Source organism: Mesocricetus auratus, unplaced genomic scaffold (genome assembly GCF_017639785.1).
Source record: "Mesocricetus auratus isolate SY011 unplaced genomic scaffold, BCM_Maur_2.0 Super-Scaffold_6723, whole genome shotgun sequence".
Lineage (NCBI taxonomy): Eukaryota > Metazoa > Chordata > Mammalia > Rodentia > Cricetidae > Mesocricetus > Mesocricetus auratus.
This window is the reverse complement of record NW_024429183.1, coordinates 363721-388756: the sequence shown is the minus strand read 5'-3', so window position 1 is coordinate 388756 and position 25036 is coordinate 363721. Positions and strand designations below refer to the sequence as shown.

The 25036-nt window shown below is 45.8% G+C and overlaps 1 protein-coding gene across 3 annotated transcripts; it reads left to right on the top strand.

Moving 5' to 3' along the window:
• The first annotated feature begins 3316 nt into the window (after nucleotides 1–3316).
• Nucleotides 3317–23778, top strand: Gas8 (growth arrest specific 8). Of its 3 annotated transcripts, none has more exons than XM_040735051.1 (11): nucleotides 3317–3424; nucleotides 4932–5018; nucleotides 9728–9925; nucleotides 10735–10941; nucleotides 12438–12492; nucleotides 13370–13575; nucleotides 14584–14751; nucleotides 15139–15225; nucleotides 16987–17196; nucleotides 19937–20002; nucleotides 23501–23778. In XM_040735051.1, the coding sequence occupies exons 1-11, from the start codon at nucleotides 3422–3424 to the stop codon at nucleotides 23675–23677; spliced, it is 1464 nt and encodes a 487-aa protein (XP_040590985.1). In that variant the 5' UTR covers nucleotides 3317–3421; the 3' UTR covers nucleotides 23678–23778. The 3 variants fall into 3 exon arrangements, with proteins under 3 accessions (XP_040590985.1, XP_040590995.1, XP_040591000.1); XM_040735061.1 differs by having other exon boundaries at nucleotides 3407–3424; nucleotides 9696–9925; XM_040735066.1 differs by lacking the exons at nucleotides 3317–3424; nucleotides 4932–5018; nucleotides 9728–9925; nucleotides 12438–12492 and having other exon boundaries at nucleotides 10806–10941.
• The last annotated feature ends 1258 nt before the right edge of the window (nucleotides 23779–25036 follow it).

Genomic DNA, 25036 nt, shown 5'->3' with positions numbered 1-25036 from the left:
GAACTGTGACGTGGAAGTGTGAGCAGAATAAACCCTTTCCTCCCCAAGTTGTTTTGGTCATGGTGTTTCATCATAGCAGTGATGACCCTAAAACACACAGTGTCTCCTTACTCCTCCCAGAGATCTGGGATGCTGAGCTCAGAGACAGGCAGTAACTTTCCCTAGGGCTAGAAGGCAGAAGGCCCAACTTAAAATCCTCTTGCTCTTTTACAAAAAACAAACAAACAAAAACTACAAAACAAGACAAATTAACTATCAGGGAGGATGAGTTAGTTATTCATAACTGAAAAGGCTGAGAGGAGTGTGAACTAATGGATAAATCTGGTCCTGCTTTGGACAGAATGGATGGCTAGAAGGACATACCAAACAGCTTCATTCATTCAATAGAGTCTGAGTCAAAGCTCTGGCTTCCTGCCCAGATCTAGTGGCTACTGGGTAGTCTGTGGTCTTTGAGCCTGGAGGCCAATTACAGAAAGTTACTGGTTCTCTTTTTCTTTAGTTTACAAAACAAGGAAACTCATCCACCTGCTGGTTAAAGCTCCACTAGGACTAGCTGAATCCATGGTCATTCTTTGGTCATTACTTCCCTCCCTGAGGCTAAGCTAGAGTGTAGGGTTAGCACAAGTGACCACTGACCACAGTGTTTGGGCATAGCCACTCCTAGTCAGCTGGGGCAGCACATTGTATTTTCCAAAATGTCTATGGCAGTCAAAATGTCATGGAGCCGATCATGGTGCTACACACTTGTAATTCCAACACTTCACATGTGGAGGAAGGAGGAACAGGGAGTTCAAGGTCATCCTCGGTTACAAGGCAGCTTTGAGGTGAGCTTTGGCTGCATGGGACCCTACCTCAACAAACAAACCATTTCCTTTAAGACACTTTGGCTTCAGTGTTGTCAGAGCCTGTAACTGCATTGGCCAGTGAAGTGTGGTAGATGTGGTACCATGTGACTTCCAAGGCTAGGTCATTAAAAAAAAAAAAGTCCAGCTTTATTGGAAGGCTCCTGTAAAAACCAGGTCATCACGTGGTGAGCAAACCAGGCTACCCAGACTCTACTTGTGTATGTTCTGGCTGACACTCTGAGATCCCAGCCAACAGCTGGCCTACAAAGCTGGTTCCAAGTGCTACTTTTGAGTTTTCGAGGAAGAGAGTGATGAGGGAGCTGGGTAAGTTGCCCCACTAAGTCATAGTCAAGTTTCAGATTCATGAGCAAAACCAATTAGGTCACTGTATTGTCATTGTGCTTTAGGCTTCCTTGTTACATAGTCAATATGGTGTGTATGTGTGTGCATGCCTGTGTGTGTGTGTGTGTGTGTGTGCGCGCTCGTGCGCGTGCATTGGTGTTTTGCCTTTATGTATGTCGGTGTGTGAAGGTGTCAGATCTTGGAGCTGCAGACAGTTGTGAGCTGCCATGTGAGTGCTGGGAACTGAACCGGGGTCCTCTGGAAGAGCAGTCAGTACTCTTTAACTACTGAGTCATTTCTCCAAGCCATAGTCATTATCTGTTAACAGTGATTTTTGTTTAGTGGTGATTTCCATTTGAAAGATAAATAAATGATAGAAACAGGCTCTTGTCAAAGATTTCCATGCTGGTTATTGACAAGTGATATGTTTGAGGCCAGTGTCTGTTTTATCTTTTAATTTCTGTGAAGAACCTTCTCAAAACACACAATAGAGAGGAATGACATCCTATGACCCCCTATAACCTCAATCCAACAAGTAACCAGGTTATAAATCACCTTCTCTGTGTTCAGCCACCTTCTTCTACACTGAATTGTTCTGAAGCAAATTCCTATACACATCTTATCATTCATTTCATTTTCAAATATTTCAACATTTACTTCTAAAAGACCAATTTGTTACACAAATATCCATGCCTTCATTGTGTTGATGCAGTGGGCTGTAGTGGTTTATTTAGACAACCAAGTGGGTTTTGTTTTTTGCTTTTGTTTGTTTTTTGTGGAGTTTTTTTTCTTTTGTTGTAGCTTTTTTTGAGACACGGTTTCTCTGTATAGCCTTGGCTGTCCTGGAATTCCCTCTGTAGATCAGGGTGGCCTCGAACTGGGAGATCTGGCTGCTTTTGCCTCCCAAGTGCTGGGGACTAAAGGAGTGTGCCACTACCACCCAGCTTAAAGGAGGTGTTAGTACATTTGTTTAATTCAGGATTTCCCAGTAGACTAATGAAACAAAAATGCAAATCAACCTGAAGCACCTGTCATGTTGTGGCTAAGGGCTAAGTAATTACTTACTGACTCTGCTACTTCACTGTCTCTTGTCAAATCTCCTCTGGGAGACTCCTAACCCCTTGCCCCTCTGTGCTCACCTTAGAGTTCACTGACAGAAAGCAGTCTGGCAGTCATGTTGGCTCTTTGTTAAGGTTTACTATAAATAAGTCACTGTTTGAGCGTTTATAAGGATTCAGTGCTGTTCTTCCAGCTGGCCATTCTTTTCCAAAAAGCTCTATCGGTGTGTGTGTGTGTGTGTGTGTGTGTGTGTGCTCGCGCTTGCGCGTGGGCACGCAAGGTAAGGGGCAGGGTGAGTAGTAGGGTGGGTGGGTAGACAAACAAGAGGAACTCATTACTATGACTCCCAGATCCCCACTACTGAGCAAGCCTTTCTCTCCTGGTTGGATGTGGACTTCTGCATCCAGTTAAGGTCGTGGAATCTTCATTCATAAAGCAGACAGCGATGTGTGACTTGCTGCCTTTTCTGTTTCTGGGGACTGAAACCAGGACACTCAGCATGTCTTTGCAAATACTCCTGCCAGGCCACTTTTCTTTCTTGCCACCCCCACCGCCCTTTTGAGCCAGGGTCTTGGTCTGTAGCTCTGGCTGGATTAGAACCATGTAGCCAAGGCTAGTTTTCGACCCATGCAGTTTTCTTCTCAGCTTCCCCGGTGCAGCGATTACACACATAAAATAACACTCCCAGCCTTTCTCTTTCCTTGCCGAGTTTCTGGAAGCCCAGCTACGCATTTTCAGTAGTCTCATCAGGGCAGCATGTGAAAGGAATTTTCATAAGCGGGGCAAGGTGGAGGAACCGCAGGAGCGGGCTCTTATTTGAATCCAGTTTGGGAAATGAGCTTGGGTGGCAGAGTAGTCATTCAGACATCCATTCTCTCTGGAGAACCGAAGGAAGCACAGTCGTCTCTTGTAGCTCAAATTCTAGCGGGAAGGAGACTAGTAATACACTGAAGGCAACCTCGGGCAGCGGTAGCTGTTTATCTCTTCTGGCAGGTCGTTATGGACGCACTCCCCGTTGTCGAGGTCTCTGGGGGTGGGTGGGGCGGCGGAGCTAGGAGAATCTCGCGATTATTTGAGAACCAACGCGGGATCTCGTTCGGGTTGCCAGGAGACAACGCAGCCTCCGTAGACCAGCGCCTATCCTGGAGTAGTACCGGTGCTGTACTGCTGACAGCATGGTGAGTTGGGCCGGTTTTCTTTCTGGGTCTCCAGTGCACAGAGAATCTGGCGGAGAAATGCGGATAGGGTCGGGTCCCGGGGACTGAAAGCCTGGGGTTTGCGGCCTACAGGTTTGGATTACTAGAACTGAGAACTTCCGTGAGGTCCCAGTTGGAGAGGCCAGAATGCCGGGGCCTGCATACATTTGAACTAAAGTTTAGCCTTTCTGTTCTCTGGGATGGCCGCCAAAAATACCAGACTGAGAGCCTGGTGTGCAAGGTGACCAGAAGTCAGAAGCTGAGTCCGCGAAATCCTTGGGATCTAGGATTCCACCTCATACAGGCTCTGAGGCACTTAAGGGTCCACAGGGAGCAGAGTCCAGCTCCGGAGAAACCCTAGGAACTCTGTCTCTGAGGTGAAGAACCTGATGCATACCATGGTGGCTAGAGGTCCCTCTCTAGTAAGGTGTGTGGAGAGGGTCTAGTGTCACAGCAGGGTCAGGATAGCACCCATCACTTTAGGTTTGCAGAGACCTCAGGCTCCTTAGACCTTCCTCATATAACGAGGCCCTTCTCTTTAGGGTACAGGTGTTGTATTAATGCAGTTTCTTGACAGGTGTGCCAGGACGTGGGTCATGGTCTGGTGGGGTGACTTCCTGGGAGCTCCTGGCTGGAAACATCGTGAATATTAACTGCTGTTGAATTTTCCCTGAAAGATTTTTATGACCTTATCAAAGCTACTAAAATGAAGCAGGACCCTGTGAGCAGTTTCTGCTGGGAGACACGTTTACAGACACTCTTGAGTGTGTAGTTTGCTCACTCCTGACTAGAGTTCTCTGTAGTCTTGTAAGAAACGAAGCCTCAGATTTGGTCATTGCCATGAGCTCCCTCCTTCTACATTTACACTGATAAGAATAGATCTTAGCCAAAAGGCTACTTTTCTATACTTATTGATAAGTTTCTTGCATGTGTTTCTGTGGTGGTTATGAGGCATGATAGCCAACATACTGCAGGGTGACATGGGGTGTGTGTGCGTTCCTCATTTTTTAGCCCAGATAAGTTTTTCTTTTATGTTTCCATACTACCCCTTGAATGCTCCTTTTAGCCTTCTTTCCCCATATTCCTTCCCTCAACCCCATCTCCCCCTCCGAAATGAATCTTTCATTAAAAAAAAAAAAGGAACCACACCAAAGACATCCTTGCCCTATGTCTAGGAGTGAAGGGGTTTGGAGTGAATCCCTTCTTCCCTTTTGGAAAGAGAAAGTGTTCCTTTCTGAAGAGGAAGATTTCTTCTTTGTGCTTCTCCAAATGTGTTAATGATCTCCCCTCCCTCCAAGTATATGTGGTTCACAGTGGGGGGGTCAGAATATCGATGCCCTCCAGGTGAGTGCTCCAATCAGCAGTTCATGAAGAGCAGAGGTTGATTGTAGACAGGTGTGCCCTCCCCAATGCCCCTGGAAGCAGATAGTCAAGGGGGGTGGCACTCGGCAGAGCAGCTTTTACTCAGTCATCTCTTCTTCAAACACAGGCGCCCAAAAAGAAGGGGAAGAAAGGCAAAGCCAAGGGCAATCCGGTTGTCGACGGGCTCGCACCGGAGGACATGACGAAGGAGCAGGTGAGCACAGCCTTGTTGTCTGGCCCCAGGGTGGGCACTGCAACAGATGTGTTGGTAAACTCATCCCACCCTTCTGCTTGTCCGTCTCCTCTCAGTCCGTCCAGATGTAACATGCCTATTCTATGTCTGTAGTTTGCCATCACCTCCACGTTACATATTTTTAAAAAATGCAATACATCCATGTGAAGAAACTTCAATAGGAACTTGGAAGGAGTCCCCCAACTCTCACCCCTGGAACAATGGGCACGTAACTTTGTTTATTTTCTTTCATTCTTATCTTTTTTACGTGCCCATTGTTCATAGAGCTGATAGATATATATATGTGATAATACATATATCATTCTTTGTTTGCTAGTAAACATTATAGCAAGACAAAAGTTTTTAGCCTAGTATGATGGCTCATGCCTTGGGAGGCAAAGGCAGGTGGATCTCTGTGAGTTCAAGGCCAGTCTGATGTACATAGGCAGTTGCAGGACAGCCAGAGCTACAGAGAGAGGCTGTTTCAAAAACCCAAAAAAGAAGAAAACAAAGAGTACAGTTGTTTCTTTTTTTAAAAGTGGGAAATGGAAGGGAGTGGAGAAAGAGAGAGGAAAAGTCCTGAACAGCAGGAAAGAGAGAAGGAGTCCAGGAAAGTTTTAAAAGGAACATGACTTATTTAAAGTTACATTGTCTCAATCTAATTAATCATCCACTATTTTAAAAAATCTTGTTATTTCTTTTGTATTAATCGGTTCTGGATCTGGTATTGAACTCAGGTTTTCAAGCTTGGCAGCAGGTACCTATCTGCTGAACCACTTTGCTGGCCTCTCGCTGTTTTATTTTTGACAACACTTCCAACAAGTAGTAGCCCTATTAGAGCTGCCTCTTTCTTATTGACTGTGCGTAGTTTGGGAGGAGGTTTTCTTCCTATATTTAATTTTTTTGTTGAGGCACATGCTCTACTCCTGAACTATACCCCTGGTCCTTGGGGGGTGATATCTTTAATATATGTATGTATGTATGTATGTATGTATTTGTATATATATATATTTTTTTGGAGCAGTGTTGAAGATTGAACTCAGGGAGGTGGTCCTTATATAAAGTATTTTAAGCCACTTGTGTATGTAGATACAAAAGACTAGAGGACATAATTATAAAACATACAAGGCTCTTGAAAGCTACAACATGTGGCAAGCATGGTGTATCCTCCTGGGTTTGTGTTCATGATGGCTGCCTTGTGAGATTTTTACACAAGACTGGAGGACCATGTGCAGTTGTGTTAATAAGACTATTTTAATAGTTTAAGATAATATGAAGAAGATTGAGTGATATAAGCTGAAATTGGAGTTGGACAAGGGTCGAGTATTGGTGATTTCAGAGGCAATAGGCCAAAAAATAAGCAAAATTTCCATACTTGAGCAACCAGGTATGACCACTTGGTGCCTGCCTCCTAGTGACCTGTGTGATATCTTACATAGACAGCTGGAGTCTAACTTCTAATGACTTGTGGTACTGTACACTGCTGGCCAGTCTCAAAAAAAACCAATCTGTGCTGTAAATTTACTATATACAAGACAGTGAGATGTCCCCACAACCCCTTGTACCCAGATAAGGATCCCACACAAATGGCTAAGGAGCTAAGACCTAATAACTTCCCCCTCAACTACCATAGAAAACTTGTACCTGCTCCCAGCCATGTGAGGCCTCTCTGGGAACTTGCCTGCTGCTTGCTTACAGACGTTCCAATGAGTTTTCTCCATCTTTGTAGTCTGTATAATTTCTTTCTTTTTTCTTTTTTCTTCTTTTTTTCCAGAGACAGGGTTTATTGCTTTGGAGCCTGTCCTGGAACTCCTCTGTAGACCAGGCTGGCCTCAAACTCACAGAGATCCACCTGTCTCTGCCTTCCAAGTGCTGGGATTAAGACATGTTCCACCAATACCCGGCAAGTCTGTATAATTTCTTTTATCATCTGCAGCACTGACCTTACATAGCTGTATTTTTACTTAAAATGTGTTATTTTCTTTTTTTAACATGAAATTACTAGGTTTATTATATAGAGTAAACCCTGATCCTTGAGATGGACTTATTTGTATGATTTCTCATATTGTACATGGGCACTAGACAGTTTTTCTCTGTGTAGCCCTGGCTGTCCTGGAACTGACTCTTCAGACCAGGATGCCCGCGAACTCAGAGATTCACTTGCCTCTGCCTCCTGCCTCTGCCTTGGATTGCTGGAATCAAAGGTGTGTGCCAGCACCGCTGAGCTAAAATGGAGCTGGATAGGTGGCTTGTTGGTTAAAAGTTCTAGCTGAGGTCCAACTCAGGTTTGATTTTCAATACCCACATAGTAGCTCACACCATCTGTAATTCCAGTTCCAGGCGGGCCAGGGATGGGTATCTGATGCTGTCGTCTGACCTCCACGGGCACCAAGCATGCACATGGTGCACAGACATGCATGTAAAATGTATGTTTTAAAAGATTTATTTGCCTTTAATCGCAGCACTTGAGGGGCAGAGGTGGATGAATCTCTGAATTCAAGGCCAGCCTGGTCTGTAGAGTGAGTTTTAAGATAGCAGGGCTGCTACACAGAGAAACCTTGTCTTAAAAAACAAAAACAAAATAGCATTTATTCATTTTTAGTGAGTGTGTGCGTGTGTTGTGTGTGTGTGTGTGAGATGCCTGCATGTATCCATGTGTACCATGTGTGTACAGTGCCTACAGAGGCCAGAAGGTGGCTTCAGATCCTCTGAAACTGAATTTATAGATGGTTGTTAGCCACTATGTGGGTGCTGGGAACTGGATCTTGTTCCTCTGCAAGAGCAACAAGTGCTTTCCACCACTGAACCATCTTCCTCGTCCCATGAGTGCTTTGATTTATGTACAGGAAAACCATTAGCAATTTAAGCAGATGTTAGTCAAGGGGTCCAGTTTGTTTTGACTGGGATGGATGGATGGAAAATAAACTGAATTTCAGACTGTCCTGACATGCTGTTTCTTGTACCCTGCCTATTTCACATCATTGGAGACTGAGTCTTAATGTTTTAGTGTCCAGCACACTAAATACCTAATACATACACAATCTGCAAAGCAGAGGCTGGCCTTCATGAGCTATATGTTTGAAGGAAGCACAGTGTTGGATGCCTTCAGAATCAAGTAGGAAGACAAGACTCGGTTTATATTTGTAGTCAGTTCATAGGGTGGTTGCCCTGTGGGTATTGAACTCTGGTGATTTTGTGTGTGTGTGTTTGTATACATATGTATAATAAATTATACATATATAGTTTATTTGCATTGGTGTTTTGCCTGCATGTATGTCTGTGTGAAGGTGTCAGATCTTGGAGTTACAGTCACTTTTTAGCTGCCACGTGGGGCTGGGGATGGAACTCAGGTCCTCTGGAAGAACAGACAGTGCTCTTAACCACTGAACCATCTCTCCAGCCCCCAAACTCTGGAGTTCTTAACTTTTTGAGTTTTCAAGGGAAGATAGAAATTGGGATATTTAAAAAAATCCAATTCGCTATTGATGACAAACTCTAACATGATATGAGCCAAACACAGCAGAGATCTGTTTGTGACCGTTTGAATGGCACCAAAGGCCCATGATGTGAAGACCCTTGTCAGATACTGTCGATGTGCATGATACCATGAGAGGCACTGGTCAGATTTTGGGGTGCCATGTTCCCCCATAGGCACCTAGCCCCTGCCCAGCATCCTTCCTCAGAGTCACTTGTCAGCTTGTTGTCTTGTTTTTTTGTTTTTTTGAGACAGGGTTTCTCTGTATTGTTTTGGAGGCTGTCCTGGAACTCACTCTGTAGACCAGGCTGGCCTTGAACTCAGAGATCCGCCTGCCTCTGCCTCCCGAGTGCTGTGGATTAAAGGCGTGTGCCACCAACACCCAGCTTGTTGTCTTGTTGTTTGAAATGAAAAATATGATTTATCTGTGTGGAATGTATCTTGAGAGAAAAAATATTTCACAGTAACTGTTCTGGGGCTGTGCCTAAAGATAACTAATTCTCATGGGAAGCAAGAGCCCGAGAAAGTTGGAAGCCTGTCCTACTTTTCTCCTTAACCTATTTGCAGATTTATAATTGGCTCTGGACCAAAGGCTGTCGAATGCAAAGAGCCCCCTAGTTTTGTATAATTTTCTTAATAGTAAATATTTCCAGTGGTATTTTTTATATCTCTTAGAGTTAATGTATTCTAATTTTCAACTATTTTCCTATTTAAAATTGTCGATTATTTCCTTTTAAAGGTTTGTGTTTTAGATAATAACAATACTAATATCTTTGAACAAAAATACTGCTTGTGTGCCTTTTGAGACATTTCTTTTTTGTTTGTTTGTTTGTTTTGTTTTTTTGTGACAGGGTTTCTCTGTGAAACACTTCTGACTGTCCTGCAACTCACTCTGTAGACCAGGCTGGCCTAGAACTCATAGAGATCACCTGCCTCTGTCTCCCAAGTGCTGAGATTAAAGGTGTGTGTCATCATTGCCCAGCCTGAGAAATTTCGTAAAAAGAATCCAAGAGTTGCTGAACAGATGTAATTGTTTTGTAATTTTTTGCCTAATTGAGAGACTTTTGCTATTTACTGTCTCGGGAGCCTTCCTGCTTTGCATTTTGACTTTAGTAAAATGACCCCTCCCTTTTTTTCCCTGCTTCCCTTGGTCCACACACTCTGATGGTGAATGGGCTCTGCAGGGTACCTCATTTGATGCCCTGTGCCTGGTCAGGTAGAGGAACATGTTGCCCGCATCCGGGAGGAGCTGGACCGAGAGCGAGAGGAGCGCAACTACTTCCAGCTAGAGCGCGACAAAATTCACACCTTCTGGGAGATCACAAGAAAGCAGCTGGAGGAAAAGAAGGCTGAGCTTCGAAACAAAGACCGTGAGATGGAGGAGGCAGAGGAGAGGCACCAGGTGGAGATCAAGGTGAGTGGAGTTGGTCTGTCTGTACCCACCGGAGTCATGGTGCAGCAGCACAGGAACAGGTCTGGGTGGGGACATTTTCTGTTTTTCTTTGGGAATATACTCCTCTGCTTGTGTTCTTTGGACTGTGAACAAGAGGCAGTTTTTCTAAAAGAGTCCTACGAAGGCTGCAAAGGTGATTTGGCTGTGTCGTTTGTCACCACATTGATCACCATCATTGATTCTGCTGATTAACCTGGACTAGGGTATCCAAATCCTCCTGCACTGCTACATGTTTGGTCTGTGGAAGAGGACTGTGGTAAGGTCTAAGTGCAGGTGTGCCAAGAGTGGCTATGAATTCAGCCAAACAAAATTGGAAAGTACTTAAAACATAGAGCTAGGCATGGTGGTACATGCCTATAATCCCAGCACTTGGGAGGTAGATGCAAGAGGACCAGGAGTTCAAGGCCAACTTTAGTTATGTAAATAGTTTGAGGCCAGCCTGGGCTATGGGACACACTGTTTCAAAACAAACAAGAATATGAGGTTTTAATTTTTATTCCTTTATTTTTTTATAACTGAATCACCTGTCACAGTGTCCACTGTACTCCTGTTAGAACCTCCAACAGTCTCTGAAGAGGACAGGGTAAAGCAGTGTCATCCTAGTATCAGGAAGGGCCCTGCACATGGAGTATTTGCATTGCAGCTTCTGTGAATGGCAGGAGTATGAGCAGGCCGCCCTCTACAGTTCTTCTGCCACTTAGCTGCCTGTGAGCTGGACATGCATTGCTGCTTCAGATGAGCATGTGGCCCCCCCCTCACGCTCTTTGCAGGTGTACAAACAGAAAGTAAAGCACCTGTTGTATGAGCACCAGAACAACCTGGCGGAGGTGAAGGCTGAGGGCACTGTAGTTATGAAGCTGGCCCAGAAGGAGCACCGCACACAGGAGGGTGTGCTGCGTAAGGACATGCGGGCACTGAAAGTGGAGATCAAGGAGCAGGAGTTGGCTAACGAGGTGGTGATAAAGAACCTTCGTCTGGTAGGTACAGGCTGGGGGAACAGTGAACCTAGACACCAGAACTAGTGCTTTCACATCTCAGGATTTGTGTTTTTGTGCAAAAATGATCAGAGATTTTTAACAAATAAGTTAGTCTAACTTTTATTCAAATTTGTAATATGTAAGGGCAGGAGAGATGGCTTAGCAGTTAAGAGCACTGGCTATTCTAAAGACCTGGGCTCAATTCCTAGCACCCATATGGCAACTCACAACCATCAGTAATTCTAGTTCTGGAGGATCCAACAGCTTCTGGCTTCTGTGAGCACCAGGCGCACATGTAGTGTACTGATATACATGTAGGCAAAATACCCACACCCACAAGATGAAAAGCTGAGCTGGCTCAGTGCTTAAGAGTACTGGTTGCGGGCTGGAGAGATGGCTCGGAGGTTAAGAGCACTGGCTGTGCTGGGCGTTGGTGGCGCACACCTTTAATCCCAGCACTCGGGAGGCAGAGGCAGGTGGATCTCTGTGAGTTCGAGACCAGCTTGGACTACCAAGCGAGTTCCAGGGCAGCCTCCAAAGCCACAGAGAAACCCTGTCTCAAAAAAACAAAAAAACAAACAAAAAAAAGAGCACTGGCTGTTTTTCCAGAGGTCCTGAGTTCAATTCCCAGCAACTACATGGTGGCTCACAACCATCTGTTATGAGATCTGGTGCCCTCCTCTGGCCTGCAGGCATATATGCAGGCTGAACACTGTATATATAATACATAGTAAATAAATCTGTTAAAAAAAAAAAAAACAAGAGTACTGGTTGCTCTTACAGAAGACCTGAGTTCAATTTCCATTACCCATATGGTGATTCACAACTATATGTAACTCCAGTTCTAAAGGTTATGATGTCTTCTCCATGTGCACCAGGCATACAGATGGTGTAGACATAATACTTGCTCACATAAAATCAAATAATAATTAGATAATAAATCTTATAAAAATTGTAGCATGTAATTGCTCATTAAAATAATCTTTGAGCTGGGTGTGGTAGTATACAGGAGGCAGAGGCGGGGGCAGGTGGATCTCTATGTTCAAGGCCAGCCTGGTCTACAGAGCAAGTTACAGGATGGCTAGTGCTAAACAGAGAAATCCTTTTTCAAAAACCAGAATAATCATCATCTGTGTATACTGCTCTAAGCAATAGTGAGGCAGGCTAGCAGGAGCTTTGTAAGGCTCCTGGAGGGAGCCTGTCAACCATGTAGATGTGACTGCTGACTCTGGCTTTGGAAAGGCTGGATAAGGAACCCAAACATGTACAGCGCTCATGTCTGCACTGTCTGTCAGATTCCGAGGTGACTCCCCTGAGGGAAGGTGCGTTACGTGTGAAATGTGGAGGTTCTCCAAGCCGTGTCATTGGGCATATGTAAGGAGAGCCCAGGAAGCAGCAGCAGCACAAGGGTTACTAAACTGTATTTTCCCACAGGTAGAAGGGTCATGGCTCTCTCTGTCTGGCTTCTTAGTAACATCCCTTTTTCATTTGTGCAGAAACATGCTGAGGAGATCACCAAGATGCGAAATGACTTTGAAAGGCAAGTTCGAGGTCAGTTTTGCAAATGTACAGGGTGTAGGATGGTGTCAGGGAACCCCTCACATCACTGCTTAGTAACTTAAGGCATATAAACCATATTAATTCAGGTCAGTCTCTCTCTCTGTCTCTCTCTCTGTCTCTGTCTCTGTCTCTCTCTCTGTCACACAGACACACACAGATACACACAGACAGACAAACTGACTGAAGGGAGAAGAAGAGAGACAGAAAGTAAGGTTTTTTTTTTTCTCTCTATGTATCCTTAGCTGTCCTGCAACTCACTTTGTAGACCAGGTTGGTCTCGAACTCACAGAGAACCGCCTGCCTCTGCCTTCCAAGTGCTGGGATTAAAGGTGTGTTTAAAGGTACGTGTCATCATACCCAGATCAAGAGAGAATATTTCTGAAGCCAGCAGATTGATTCAGAGTCACAGAAAAGCTCATTCCCATGTGAGTTTGGGAGCTCTGGTTGCCTCTCATGTCTCCATTTTGGTCTGAAGCCAGCCATTAGCAGCATATAGCACCTTGTTGAGGCTTCTCCTTAGCTCCTGGATTGCAAAGCCTTCTCTGTCAGAAGTTCATCTGCTTATTGACTGAGCCCTGTAGTGTGTGTCTGGACAGCCACAGAGGCCGTGGATAGTGTCTAGAGATTGGTGTGGGACACCCACTGCAAACATTGGTTATCATAGACAGAGGAAAGGTGATAGTGGCCTGTGTGCTGAATATGTCACTCGCAGGAAAAGTTCCACCCAAGCCCATTTGGCTCCGGCAGAGTCGCCTGTGCAGCTTACATTCTGACCCTGATGGGTGTTCTTGAGCACTGGTTATTGGTTCCATCTTTTCTTGTGGCTTTGAGTCACCTGCTCTAAGCTATGTGTGCTGCTGCCTTTCAGAAATCGAGGCCAAGTATGATAAGAAGATGAAGATGCTAAGAGATGAGCTTGACTTGCGGAGAAAGACTGAGATCCATGAGGTGGAGGAGAGGAAGAATGGCCAGATCAGCACACTGATGCAGCGGCATGAGGAGGCCTTCACTGATATCAAGAACTACTACAACGACATCACTCTTAACAACCTGGCCCTAATCAATTCCCTCAAGGTACTGATGTGGTCTGGGAGGCATGCTCAGGGCCCAGGATGCAGACCCAGTCTCGAGTCCCACCAGATCTAACACTCCCTCTTACAATAATACTGGACATGTCCCTCTGTTACTCTCAGATAAAATTAAAGGTGTTAAAGGTGTTCTGACATGTAAAGGCCTAGGCAGGGCTATCATAGGCAATATGTATTGACTGGGGTGTGGCCACACTTAGCAGTTGTTACTGTGTGTAGGTGCTGACAGGATGGTGTCAGGAGTTCATCCCATCAGTCACTGTTTGGTAACTGGGGACACATAGCCCTGACACTGCAGGGTTTCCACCGTAGAGAACTGCCTTTGGTCTAAATAAATGCAACCCCTCAGTCTGCATGGAAGTTCTATTCTTAACAAAATTGAGAAGAGGTCAAAATTGCCAACGTACCTCTTATATGAAAATAGGACTAGATCCTCAGCATGTGTGTGACTGGTTGGCTCTTTGACACAGGGCCTCACCGGGTAGGTACAGATGTCCTAGAACTCCCCATGTCACCAGGCTGGCCTCAAACTCTCAGAGATCCACCTGCCTCTGCCTCCTGAGGACTGACATTAAAGGTGTGTGCCACCATGCCTGCCTCAGGATCTGTTTTCCCTCGAGGGTATCCATCGCTGGATATGGTGGCACAAACCTGCAATCCCAGTGCTGAAGAGATAGAGGCAGGAAGAGAACAAGTTCAAAGCTAGCCTAGGCTGGTTAGGGAGCCATTGTCTTAAAAAAACAAAAAGTACGTCGAGATGGTTCAGTGAGTAAAAGTGCTTGCCATGCAAACCTGATTAAGCTGAGTTGGAGCCCTAGAACCCGTAGTGGGAGGAGAGAATTAACTTCTGAAAGCTGTCCTCTAATCTCTACAGTGTACTGGGGCATGCACATCCACACTTACTGATGTCAAACCCAATAATAAGTAAAATAAACTCGAGGGCATTTGGCCAATGCTCCTAGGCCAAGCCCCTGTACGTGCACTGTGCCAACAGGAACAGATGGAGGACATGAGGAAGAAAGAGGAGCACCTGGAGAGGGAGGTGGCGGAGGTGTCTCTGCAGAACAAGCGGCTGGCAGAACCTCTGCAGAGAGCCAAGGATGAGATGAATGAGATGCAGAGGAGAATTGGGAACTATGAACGGGACAAGCATATCCTGTTTGTGAGTTTCCTGCTGAATCCTTTTCCCTCCTTTGAAGCATCTTCCCTTCGCTGCTGGGCCCAGGAGGGAAGGCATATGAGGGGATGTCTCTTGAGGCCTGTGTGAGCAGGACTCCTCCTTAGTGCAAGAAAGGGAGACATGGTGATGCTGCACACTGTCTTTTATGGACTCTTCTGGAGCTATAAGTAGGCAGGCGCTATTGTAGGCTAGACCCCAGTTTTCCGCACATTCCACTCATAGCTTCGGTGGGGCCCAGCTGCTGGAGTCTTCCAACCAGTTGTTCCTGATGATTTTTTTTCTGGCTGTGCTGTCTCCAGGAGCCTGTGTTATGTGAGTGTCTATGAATCCTAAGTATTTTATGTCCCCTACTCCCTAATTTCTCTGCAGCGTACAAAGGCACGCTTAAAGGTTGCCGAGAAAGAGCTGAAGGACCTGCAGTGGGAGCACGAGGTCCTGGAGCAGCGCTTCATCAAGGTGAGCAGGTGTGGATGCCGTGGCTGGGCTCTGGACTTGGGAGCTAGACGTTCCCTCCTTCCTACTCCTGATCTGCATTTTTGTTGTTTGTTTTTAAATAGGGTCTCACTGTCTCATTCAGCCTGGTCATGAATTCCTGGGATCTGGCATCCTCCTAATTTAGCCTCCTGAGTAGCTGGGATTATAGGTGTGTGCGTACACAACTTTTGTTTTGGTTTTGGTTTCTATTTTTTTGAGACAGAGTTTTTCTGTATAGCCCTGGCTGTTCTGGAACTTGCTCTATACACCAGCCTGGCCTCAAACTCACAGAGATTCACCTGCCTCTGCCTCTCAAGTGCTGAGTGTAAAGGCATGCATCACCAGCACCCAGCATTCAGCAACTTTTATGATGCAAAAACCTGTGGTGTATTTTGTAGAAGGCCCCAAATCTCATGAGAACCAGAATCCCTATCAGTTTGTGAAGGATACTTGGTCCCTGTGATTTCATCTGTGTTGTGCATTTCTTAGTATTAACTTATTGCCTATTTTTTGTAAAGAAACCATGGAGAGCACGCCTTTAATCCCAGCACTCCGGAGGCAGAGGCAGGTGGATCTCTGTAAGTTCGAGGCCAGTCTGGTCTACAAAGGAGTTCCAGGACAGCCAGGGCTGTTACACAGAGAAACCCTGTCTCATAAAACCGATAAAAAGGAAAGAAAACAAAAAAAATGGAAAACAAAAAACCAGGTAGTAGGCCAAATGTGGGATATACCTCTAAACCCAGCTCCGTAGTTCAATGTCAGCCTAGACTACACGAGGAAACTCAGTCTCAAAATAAATAAATTAATTAATAATTGCATCTTTTGACTTTGATAAGGAAACAAAAACAGCACCCTTTAATTTGAATTCCCAGAGGCCACTAATCTAAACTTTTTTTTGTTTTGTTTTGTTTTGTTTTTTTGTTTTACAAGACAGGGTTTCTCTGTATTGTTTTGGAGGCTGTTGGTCCAGCCTGGCCTCGAACTCACAGAGATCCGCCTGCCTCTGCCTCCCGTGTGCTGGGATTAAAGGCATGCACCACCACCGCCCGGCTTAATCTAAACATTTGATGTGACTCTTTCCTGTTCTCTTCACATGTGAAAGCCCTCTTTCTGTTAGGAATGAAATATCACTTTGTTTATATTGCAGCTTTTTTTTTGGGGGGGGGATTGTTGGTGTCCATGTTTTTTCCTGTAACTAGGGCTAAGATCAGGGGCAGTGGGGGGCGGGTGCAGACTGCATCTTGCTCAGGTCTTTGTGCTATGACTGCAGTTCTTCTAAGGCCTGGGCCTCTCAGTGTGTGGTGCCATCCTTGGGCTGGTGGTCCTGGATTCTTTAAGGAAGCAGGTTGAGTAAGTCATGAGGAACAAACCAGTAAGCAGCACTCCTCCACAGCCTCTGCATCAGTTCCTGCCTCCAGGTTCCTGCCCTGCTTGAGTTCCTATTCTGACGTCCTTCAATGATGTAGAAGTGTGAGCCAGATAAACCCTAACTGGGATAAGTGGTAATGCTGACTCCCTCTCTACCTTCTGCTATGTGCTGAGCTACAAACTTTTCATCTGTGCACATATGGAAGAGTGCAGGCAGTGTGGACAGCAAATGCCCATGTGCCATGGGTGTGGCCATAGTGAAAGGGACCCTTCTTCAGAAGCAACATACTTAGAGCAGAGTAGGACATAGTTTCTCCCAAAAGAGAGATCTCATGTGAGGGTCCTTGTTGCTCACTCCAGTCTTATTGTCCCCAGGTGCAGCAGGAGAGAGACGAGCTCTATTGTAAGTTCACTGCAGCCATCCAGGAGGTGCAGCAAAAGACAGGCTTCAAGAACCTAGTGCTGGAGCGTAAACTGCAGGCACTGAATGCTGCTGTGGAGAAGAGGGAGGTGCAGTTCAACGAGGTGCTGGCAGCCTCCAACTTGGATCCTGCAGCGCTAACGCTTGTGTCCCGCAAACTCGAGGTAGGTGCTGATGGCCTCGTGAGTCTTGGTGTTTGTTTTCCATGGTGGGTCTTTCAGTCCTGTGCTTTGCCTTCTTGGGTGGCACAGAGACCCCTCAGTTCAGTCAGGGGCTGCCATGTCTGAGAACAGAGCATGTGCTACAGGCCCTTGTACATTGGAACTGTCCTCTTCCAGTTTTGCGCCCTGTTCTTTTTTTGAGACAGGAATTCACTATGTCGACCAAGCTGGCCTCACATTCATAGTCATCACCTTCCTCCGCCTCATGAATGCAGGCATTAAGGGCATGTACCACACCCAACTTTGCGGTCTCTCCTGAGCTGTCCCAGTCCTTCACTAGCCCTGACCTGAGTCTCTGGTGTCCCTGTTTTGCTGTGGGCATAATGTGTACCAAGCCTTATTAGTCTATAGTCAGACTTTCTTTGAACTGCCAGCTCCCAAATAATGACACGGAGCTTCTTTCTAACTATGAAAGCTTTGCATTAGCTTAGGCTTGTTCCCAACTAGCTCTTACAATTTAAATGAGCCCATTTATGTTAATCAACATTCTGCCATGTGGTTCATTACCTCTGCTCAGTACTATGCATCTCACTTCCTCCGTGTCTGGCTGGTGAATTCCACTGCCCAGCAACTGTAGAGTTTTAAAAGTTATACAATTTTTTTCCTTTAAAAACAATTAGGGCCAGGCTGTGGCGACACACACCTTTAATCCCAGCACTTGGAAACAGAGGCAGGTGGATCTTTGTGAGTGTGAGGTTAGCCTGGTCCACAGAGTGAGTTTCAGGACAGCCAGGCAGGGCTACACAGAGAAACCCTGTCTCCAAAAACAAACACACAATGAAAACCAAACATAAGCCGGGCGTACACTTTTAATCCCAGCACTTGGGAGGCAGAGGCGGTCAGATCTCTGTGAGTTCAGGACCAGCCTGGTCTTCAAAGAGAGTTCTAGGACAGTCTCCAAACCTACAGAGAAACCCTGTCTTGAAAAGCCAGGAAAAAAAAAAAAAGAATTAGGGCCTGGAAAGATGGTTTAGTAGGTAAAGCCTCATTGTAGAAGCGTGAGGACCAAAGTTTGGATCCCCAGCACCTACATGAAAAGCTGGCTGTGGTGGTGTGTGCATCTGAATTTGAGCTTTCTTTTGCTGTGATAAAATATCATGACTAAAAATAATTTGGGAGAACGGGTTTATTTCACTTACAAGTAATGTGATTAAGTATTTTCTCCTTTTCTTTAAAAAAGTTTTTTGAGACAGGGTTTCTTACGTAGCCCTGGCTGTCCTGGAACTCTGTAGATCAGGCTGACCTCGAACTCACAGAAATCCTCTGCCTCATGAATGTTGAGATTAAAAGTGTGCACCACCACTGCCTGGCGTGTGACTGTAATTCTTAATAACTGTTTTTGTTGTGTGTAATCTTTCTATGTTAAGACTTTCTTTTTGGTTTTTCGAGACAGGGTTTCTCTGTATTGTTTTTTTGGAGGCTGTCCTGGAACTCACTCTGTAGACCAGGCTGGCCTCGAACTCACAGAGATCCGCCTGCCTCTGCCTCCCGAGTGCTGGGATTAAAGGCGTGCGCCACCACCGCCCGGCAAGACTTTCTTTTTTAATTGGACAAAAGGGGGATGCTGTGGAATAGTCCCCTTGTACACTGTAAAGATTTGTCACTCAGAATGGTTTAATAAAACTCTGATTGTTTGGTAACCAGTCAGGAAGTATAGGCAGGGTGACCAAACTAAGAATTCTGGGAAGAGGAAGGGTGGGGTCACAGAGTCACCAGCCAGACAGAGGAAGCAAGATGAGAATGCCTTACCGAGAAAAGGTAACAAGCCATATGGCTAAGAATTACAAGTTCATTTAAGTGTAAGAGTTAGTTAGTAATAAGCTACTGGCTGGGCATTTATAATTAATGTGGAAGCAGCTGCTGGGCATTTGGGAGTTGCTGATGGGAAAGAAATTTCTGCCTACACTTACATTTCTTCATCACAGTGCATCATCGAGGGAAGTCAGAGCAGGAACCTGGAGGCAGAAATTGAAGCAAAAGCCATGGAGCAGTGCTGCTTACTGGCTTGCTCCTCATGTTTGCTCAGCCCGCTTTTTTTTTTTGAGACAGGATTTCTCTTTGTAGCCCTGACCGTCCTATCAACCTGTTGTCTTATCTCATCCCTGGTATACCATCCAGGATCACCTGCCCAGGGATGGTACCACTCACAGTGAGTGGGTTCCTTCTGCATCAATCATTAAGAAAATGCCCTATAGGCTAGGTGGTGGTGGTTGTGATGCATCCCAGCACTCAGGAGGAAGAAACATGCAGACCTCTGTGAGTTCAAAGCCACCCTGGTCTACAGAGTGAGTTCCAGTCAACCAGGGCTACACAGAAACCTTGTCTCAAAAACAAAGCAAAAGATGGAGAACAATAGAGGATCCCCAATACTGACCTCTGTCCTATGTCACATGTTCTATGTCACACACACACAGAGATCAACTGCTGTGTTGATCCTCTTCTCAGCCTGGTGCTTCATTGTAAGGATGTGGGCAATACAAAGACACTACTGCTATCCCCTTCTTGTTGTTCTTGCTTATACATAACTTGGATACCTTTCTTGCTGACACACTTGTGTGGATACATGTATGGGCTGAAGTAGCCTATACTACTATTTTCTGAGCCTTTCCAACCCTAAGACTAGTCCACCTGTCCACCTCTATCAGGTGACAAATGTTAAAGTCATCCTTGTCTCTTTCCTTAGGATGTTCTAGAATCAAAGAATACCACCATCAAGGACTTACAGTATGAGCTGGCCCGTGTCTGCAAGGTATGGCTAGCCCCCCATCCCCAGAGCCCCACCTTCTCCCTCTGGGCTGTCTCCTCCCAAAGAACTGTGCCCATGTACCCAGCTTCAGCTTGTGAACATTCTAGATGAAGGGTCCCTGAGGCCCTCTCTCATTTCTTCTGCATATTCCATTCAGAAGGTAGGTATGGTAGTCCTAGTCTGATATGTCCTTGTAGCCTTAAGGCCTGAGAGTGATCTAGTCCTGGCATTGCTTATAGGGCTCTGTCTCCTACCATAGTCAAATCTGTATCTCCCTCACCCTTCTTTGCTCACCTGGCTTCTCAGGCAAGGCAGTTGGAAGAGTCTCTCTGCTCTTCCAGATTAATGCTCACTGCAGTAAGTCTCTCACCCTTTAAGTTACCTTTGTGAATCTAAAATAGCTCCATACCCTTCCTTGCTAGCATGTGTGTCTACAGACTCCCACTGCCCTGGCTGTCATCTGTCCCATGCTCCTGAAAGAGGTGGTCCTTAAGTGGACTGTTCCGCCTGTGCTTTGCCTACTGTCTGGTCATGGATTTACCAAGAACAGCAACCCAACAAGTCACATCCTTAACTCTGTGGGCCAGGCATTGCATCCCTGTTTGTTGTTTAGGGCCTTATTCAGACTTTTATATCATCTTGTTTTATTTTTTAAAAATATTTGTTTAGCTGAGCAGTGGTGGTGCACACCTTTTTCCAAGCACTCTGGAGGTAGAGGCAAGCAGATTTCTGTGACTTCTAGGACAACCAGGATTACACAGAGAAACCCTGTCTCAAAAAATAAAAACAAAGCTGGGCGTTGCTGGCTCACACCTTTAATCCCAGCACTTGGGAGGCAGAGGCAGGCGGATCTCTGTGAGTTTGAGACCAGACTTGTCTACAATAGCTAGTTCCAGGACAGCCTCCAAAGCCACAGAGAAACCCTGACTCGGAAAAAAAAAAATAAAAACAATTAACCCTACACATAAAGTAGGCAGTATCTGTTACTGCTTCTCAGACTCCATACTGCTCAAGCTGCCCTGGCTTCCCAGCCCTCGCTAGAGGTCAGGCTAGAGCTTTACTTATCACACCTGTCCCTCAACTGCCATGGCAGAGCAAAATTAGGGCTATCTGCTGTGTGCATAGCTCTTGGGGGCTGGGGATATTGTTGGCTTTTGTCTGATCACCTGTGGTGTCTGGTAACCAGAGCTTAGCCTCTGAGTTCTCTCTGGAGTCCATTCTTATTTACCCTTTTCTCTCTATTCCAAGGATTAGTTCTGTTCACTAAACCACAGTGGGGATAATAAACCTTTTTGTTTTTGAGACACAGTCCTACTGTATAACCCTGGCTGACTTGGAACTCACTGTGTGGACCAGGATCTGTGTGCCTCTGCCTGAGTGCAGGGATTACAGGTATGCACTAAATCCTAGCTAGTGACCCTTTTGGTCATTTGCTGTGAGGCTCACAGGCTCCAAGCTCTCTCATTTTATTGGATTCATCAACACCTATAATCCTAGTACTTAGGGTTTCTGAGGCAGGAGGGACATGAATTCAAAGGCAACATAGGCTACAAATTGAGACTCTGTCTCAGATAAATTAGTAAAACAAATTCAGGTCTTTACAACCAACTAGTGAAATTTTCCCAATTAAAAATGTGCATTTTAGCCGGGCGTTGGTGGCGCACGCCTTTAATCCCAGCACTCGGGAGGCAGAGGCAGGTGGATCTCTGTAAGTTCGAGACCAGCCTGGACTACCAAGCGAGCTCCAGGACAGCCTCCAAAGCCACAGAGAAACCCTGTCTTGAAAAACCAAAAAAAAAAAAAAAAAAAAAAAAAGTGCATTTTAGCCATGGTGGTATATCCCTTTAATCCCAGTAGTTGGGAGACAGAGGCAGGTTCATATTTCCAAGTGTGAGACCAACCTGGTCTACAGAGCAAGTTCCAGACAGCCAAGGCTACACAGAGAAACTCTTGTCTTGAAAAACAAACAAGCAAGCAAAATGCATTTTGGAGTCTGGAAAAGATGGCTCATCAATTAAGAACACTGGAGTGTTCCCAGCATCCACATGGGTGGCTTACAGCTGCCTGTAACATCTGCTCCAAGGGATCTGACTTTCTCTTCTGGTCTCTTTGGGCATCTATACATATGTGTACCTTCCCATACACATACCCACATACATACATACATACATACATACATACATACATACATACATACACACACACACACAGTAACAATAAAAAGTACTAGGCATGCTTTTTTTGAGCTGGGTATGGTGGCACACCATTAATGCTGCCACTCAGGAGGCAGAGACAGATGTATCTTGGTAAATTATAGGCCATGCTGGTCCATATAGCAAGTTCTAGGACATCAATAACTATATAGGGAGACCCTGTGTAAAGAGGCAAAAAATAAAATAAAATAAAAAGTTGCAAGGTGTGTTGGTGTATACTTGTAATATTAGCACTCACATAACTGAAATAGCAGGGCTTTTTTAATTTAAAAATTTCAAACAATGTATTTTGATCATGTTCCTTCCTTTCCCCCGACTCCTCCCTACTCACTCTCAACTTTATGTTCTTAAAAAAAAAACAATAAATAAAACCCATAAAAATGAAAAAACTAACCAGGCGTTGGTGTCTGGTGGCACACACCTTCGATCCCAGCACTTAGGAGGCAGAGGCAGGTGAATCTCTGTTTGTCCAAGGCCAGCCTGGTCTACAGAGCAGGTGTCAGGACAGGCTTCAAGACAGAGAAACCCTGTCTTGAAAAAAGAAAAGAAAAAAGAAAAAACTTGAGACCAATAAGACAAGACAAATGCCAAAACAAAATACACACTCAGAAATGGAGTTTTTGTGTTGGTCAACTACTCATGGTCAAGGGACCTGCCCACCTGCTCTAGAATATGGTTGTGTTGTCCAGTGGCACTGCATGGAAAAACTAACTTTCCTTTGAAGCAGAGAGATTTTGAGTGCTAGGTTGTTTGGGGAGAAATAGCAGGTTCTAGCCAATCTGGGCTATATTGTGGGACCTTTTCTAAGACAAAAATGAAAACAAAACTCCAAAAACAACACAAAATTGGCAGAAAACCCCCACCCCACAAGGAAGGGGGGAGGTTGGTGTTGTTGACTCCAACAACTCCATTTCTGAATTCCAGGGTCCTCCACATGTACCCTCTGTAGAGACAATGGGGTGAATCTCCAGAGGCAGGGAATAGGTGCCATTCTACATTGGCAGGGAAGAGATAGAGACCCTCACTGGGAAGTACTTGCTAAAGAGCCAGGAGTCCACTCAAGTCTCAGTTCTTTGAGTTGGTCCTTATTGGGAGTGATCTGAGTTAATTACATAAAGGCATCAGCACTACTGTATCAAGGAACAAACCATTAACAAATGCTTGGCCCAGATCTCCTACCCCACCCCTCCATGGAATGGATCCTACCTCTGGGTGGGCCATAGCATGTTGACTGGTTCCCAGGCCTGAGTGGACTCCTTTTCTCCCTGACATTGCTCTGTCCTTTCAGGCCCACAATGACCTGTTGCGTACATACGAGGCGAAGTTGTTGGCCTTCGGGATCCCCCTGGACAATGTGGGATTCAAGCCCCTGGAGACAGCAGTGATTGGACAGACACTGGGACAGGGCCCTGCAGGATTTGTGGCTGCCCCTACATGGCCACCTCCTGGGGGCTTATCCGTTTAGACCTGGCCTGCCCCGCTTTGCAAATGATACTGGTTCTACTCCAAGAACAACAGGTTTTTTGTTTTGTAGACGTCATCAGCAATGAAAGTTTTCCACATTTCCTTTGTAGTCTGTCTTTGTTTGGGAAGAAGACCAGCAAGACTTCTCCTAAGGACTCTTTGTCTACTTGATACCATGAAATTGCCCCTTTGAGTCTTGCCTGCCACCTCGGCAGTCCTTTGAGTATGTGAACCTCTGAGTACTAACCTCTCCAGCAAGAAGGTAACTCAGTGTTCTTTGTTTAGCCTGAAGCCCATGTTCTTTTAGGGTTTTTTTTTTTTTTTTTTTTTTTTTGCTTTTTATGAGACAGGGTTTCTCTGTATTGTTTTGGAGGCTGTCAGTTCAGCCTGGCCTCGAACTCACAGAGATCCGACTGCCTCTGCCTCCTGAGTGCTGTGATTAAAGGCGTGAGCCACCACAGGCCAGCAAAGCGCATGTTCTTGATGTGACTGGGCATAGCTAGAGAGGACTGACAGGCTTTCTCCTTTGGGCCAGGTTATGTACAGCCTCCAATGGTAGGTGGTGTAGAAGCATGGGCTCAATAGCCGGGACTTGTGAAATTTATAGGGCTCTGTCCTGGTTTGGGTTTCTATTGCTGTGATAAACACCATGACCAGGAGAAACCTGGGGGAGGAAAGGTACTTTTAGCTTAGAACTCTCAGGTCATGCTGTCTATAGGGCAGGAACCAAGAGGAAGAACTGAAGCAGAGACCATGGGAGAATGCTGCTTAGGGCTTCCTCCCCATGACTGCTCTAATACAACTAAGGAAGCATATTACCAGAGGGCATTGCCCACAATGTGTGGTGTGCTCCATCATAAATCAATCAAGAAAATGCTGCAGACTTCACAGTGATTAACCTAATGGTGGAATGTCCTAAGCATTTATTTATCCCAGATATGAATATCTGAAATAGACAAAAACTAAGCGAGTACTGGCCCGCCATCAACCTGCTCCTCCCTCCCTTTCCCTCAGCCTCGGGTGCCTGGGTCCGGTGTGCACGCGCCTGTGGCTTCCCAAGTGGGCAATGCACGGGTGTCGGCCTGGACGCCTCGGGGACTGCCATGGCGGGGGGCTGGCTTCGGACCCCGACTCGCCCCACCTGGGGCCTGTTGCCAGGGAGCCAGCTTTAGCTCCTTGCCTTCGGGCAGGTCAGAGCCCTCCTCTGAGCTGCAGGCCATTTCTGTCCCCGGTGGAGCGGGCATGGGGGTCGTGGACCCGAGGCGGTGGGCGCCCTCCGGGCTTAGGGCTGCGGGTGGCGGTGGCAATGGCGGTGGCGGTAGCGTTGGCGGTGGCAGTGGGAGGAGGGCTTCGAGGGAGG

Coding starts and splice junctions, on each gene's coding strand:
- Gas8 (XM_040735051.1), top strand. Junction 9,926..10,734: donor GGCACCAGGTGGAGATCAAG/GTGAGTGGAGTT, acceptor CGCTCTTTGCAG/GTGTACAAACAGAAAGTAAA. Junction 15,226..16,986: donor TGGAGCAGCGCTTCATCAAG/GTGAGCAGGTGT, acceptor TATTGTCCCCAG/GTGCAGCAGGAGAGAGACGA.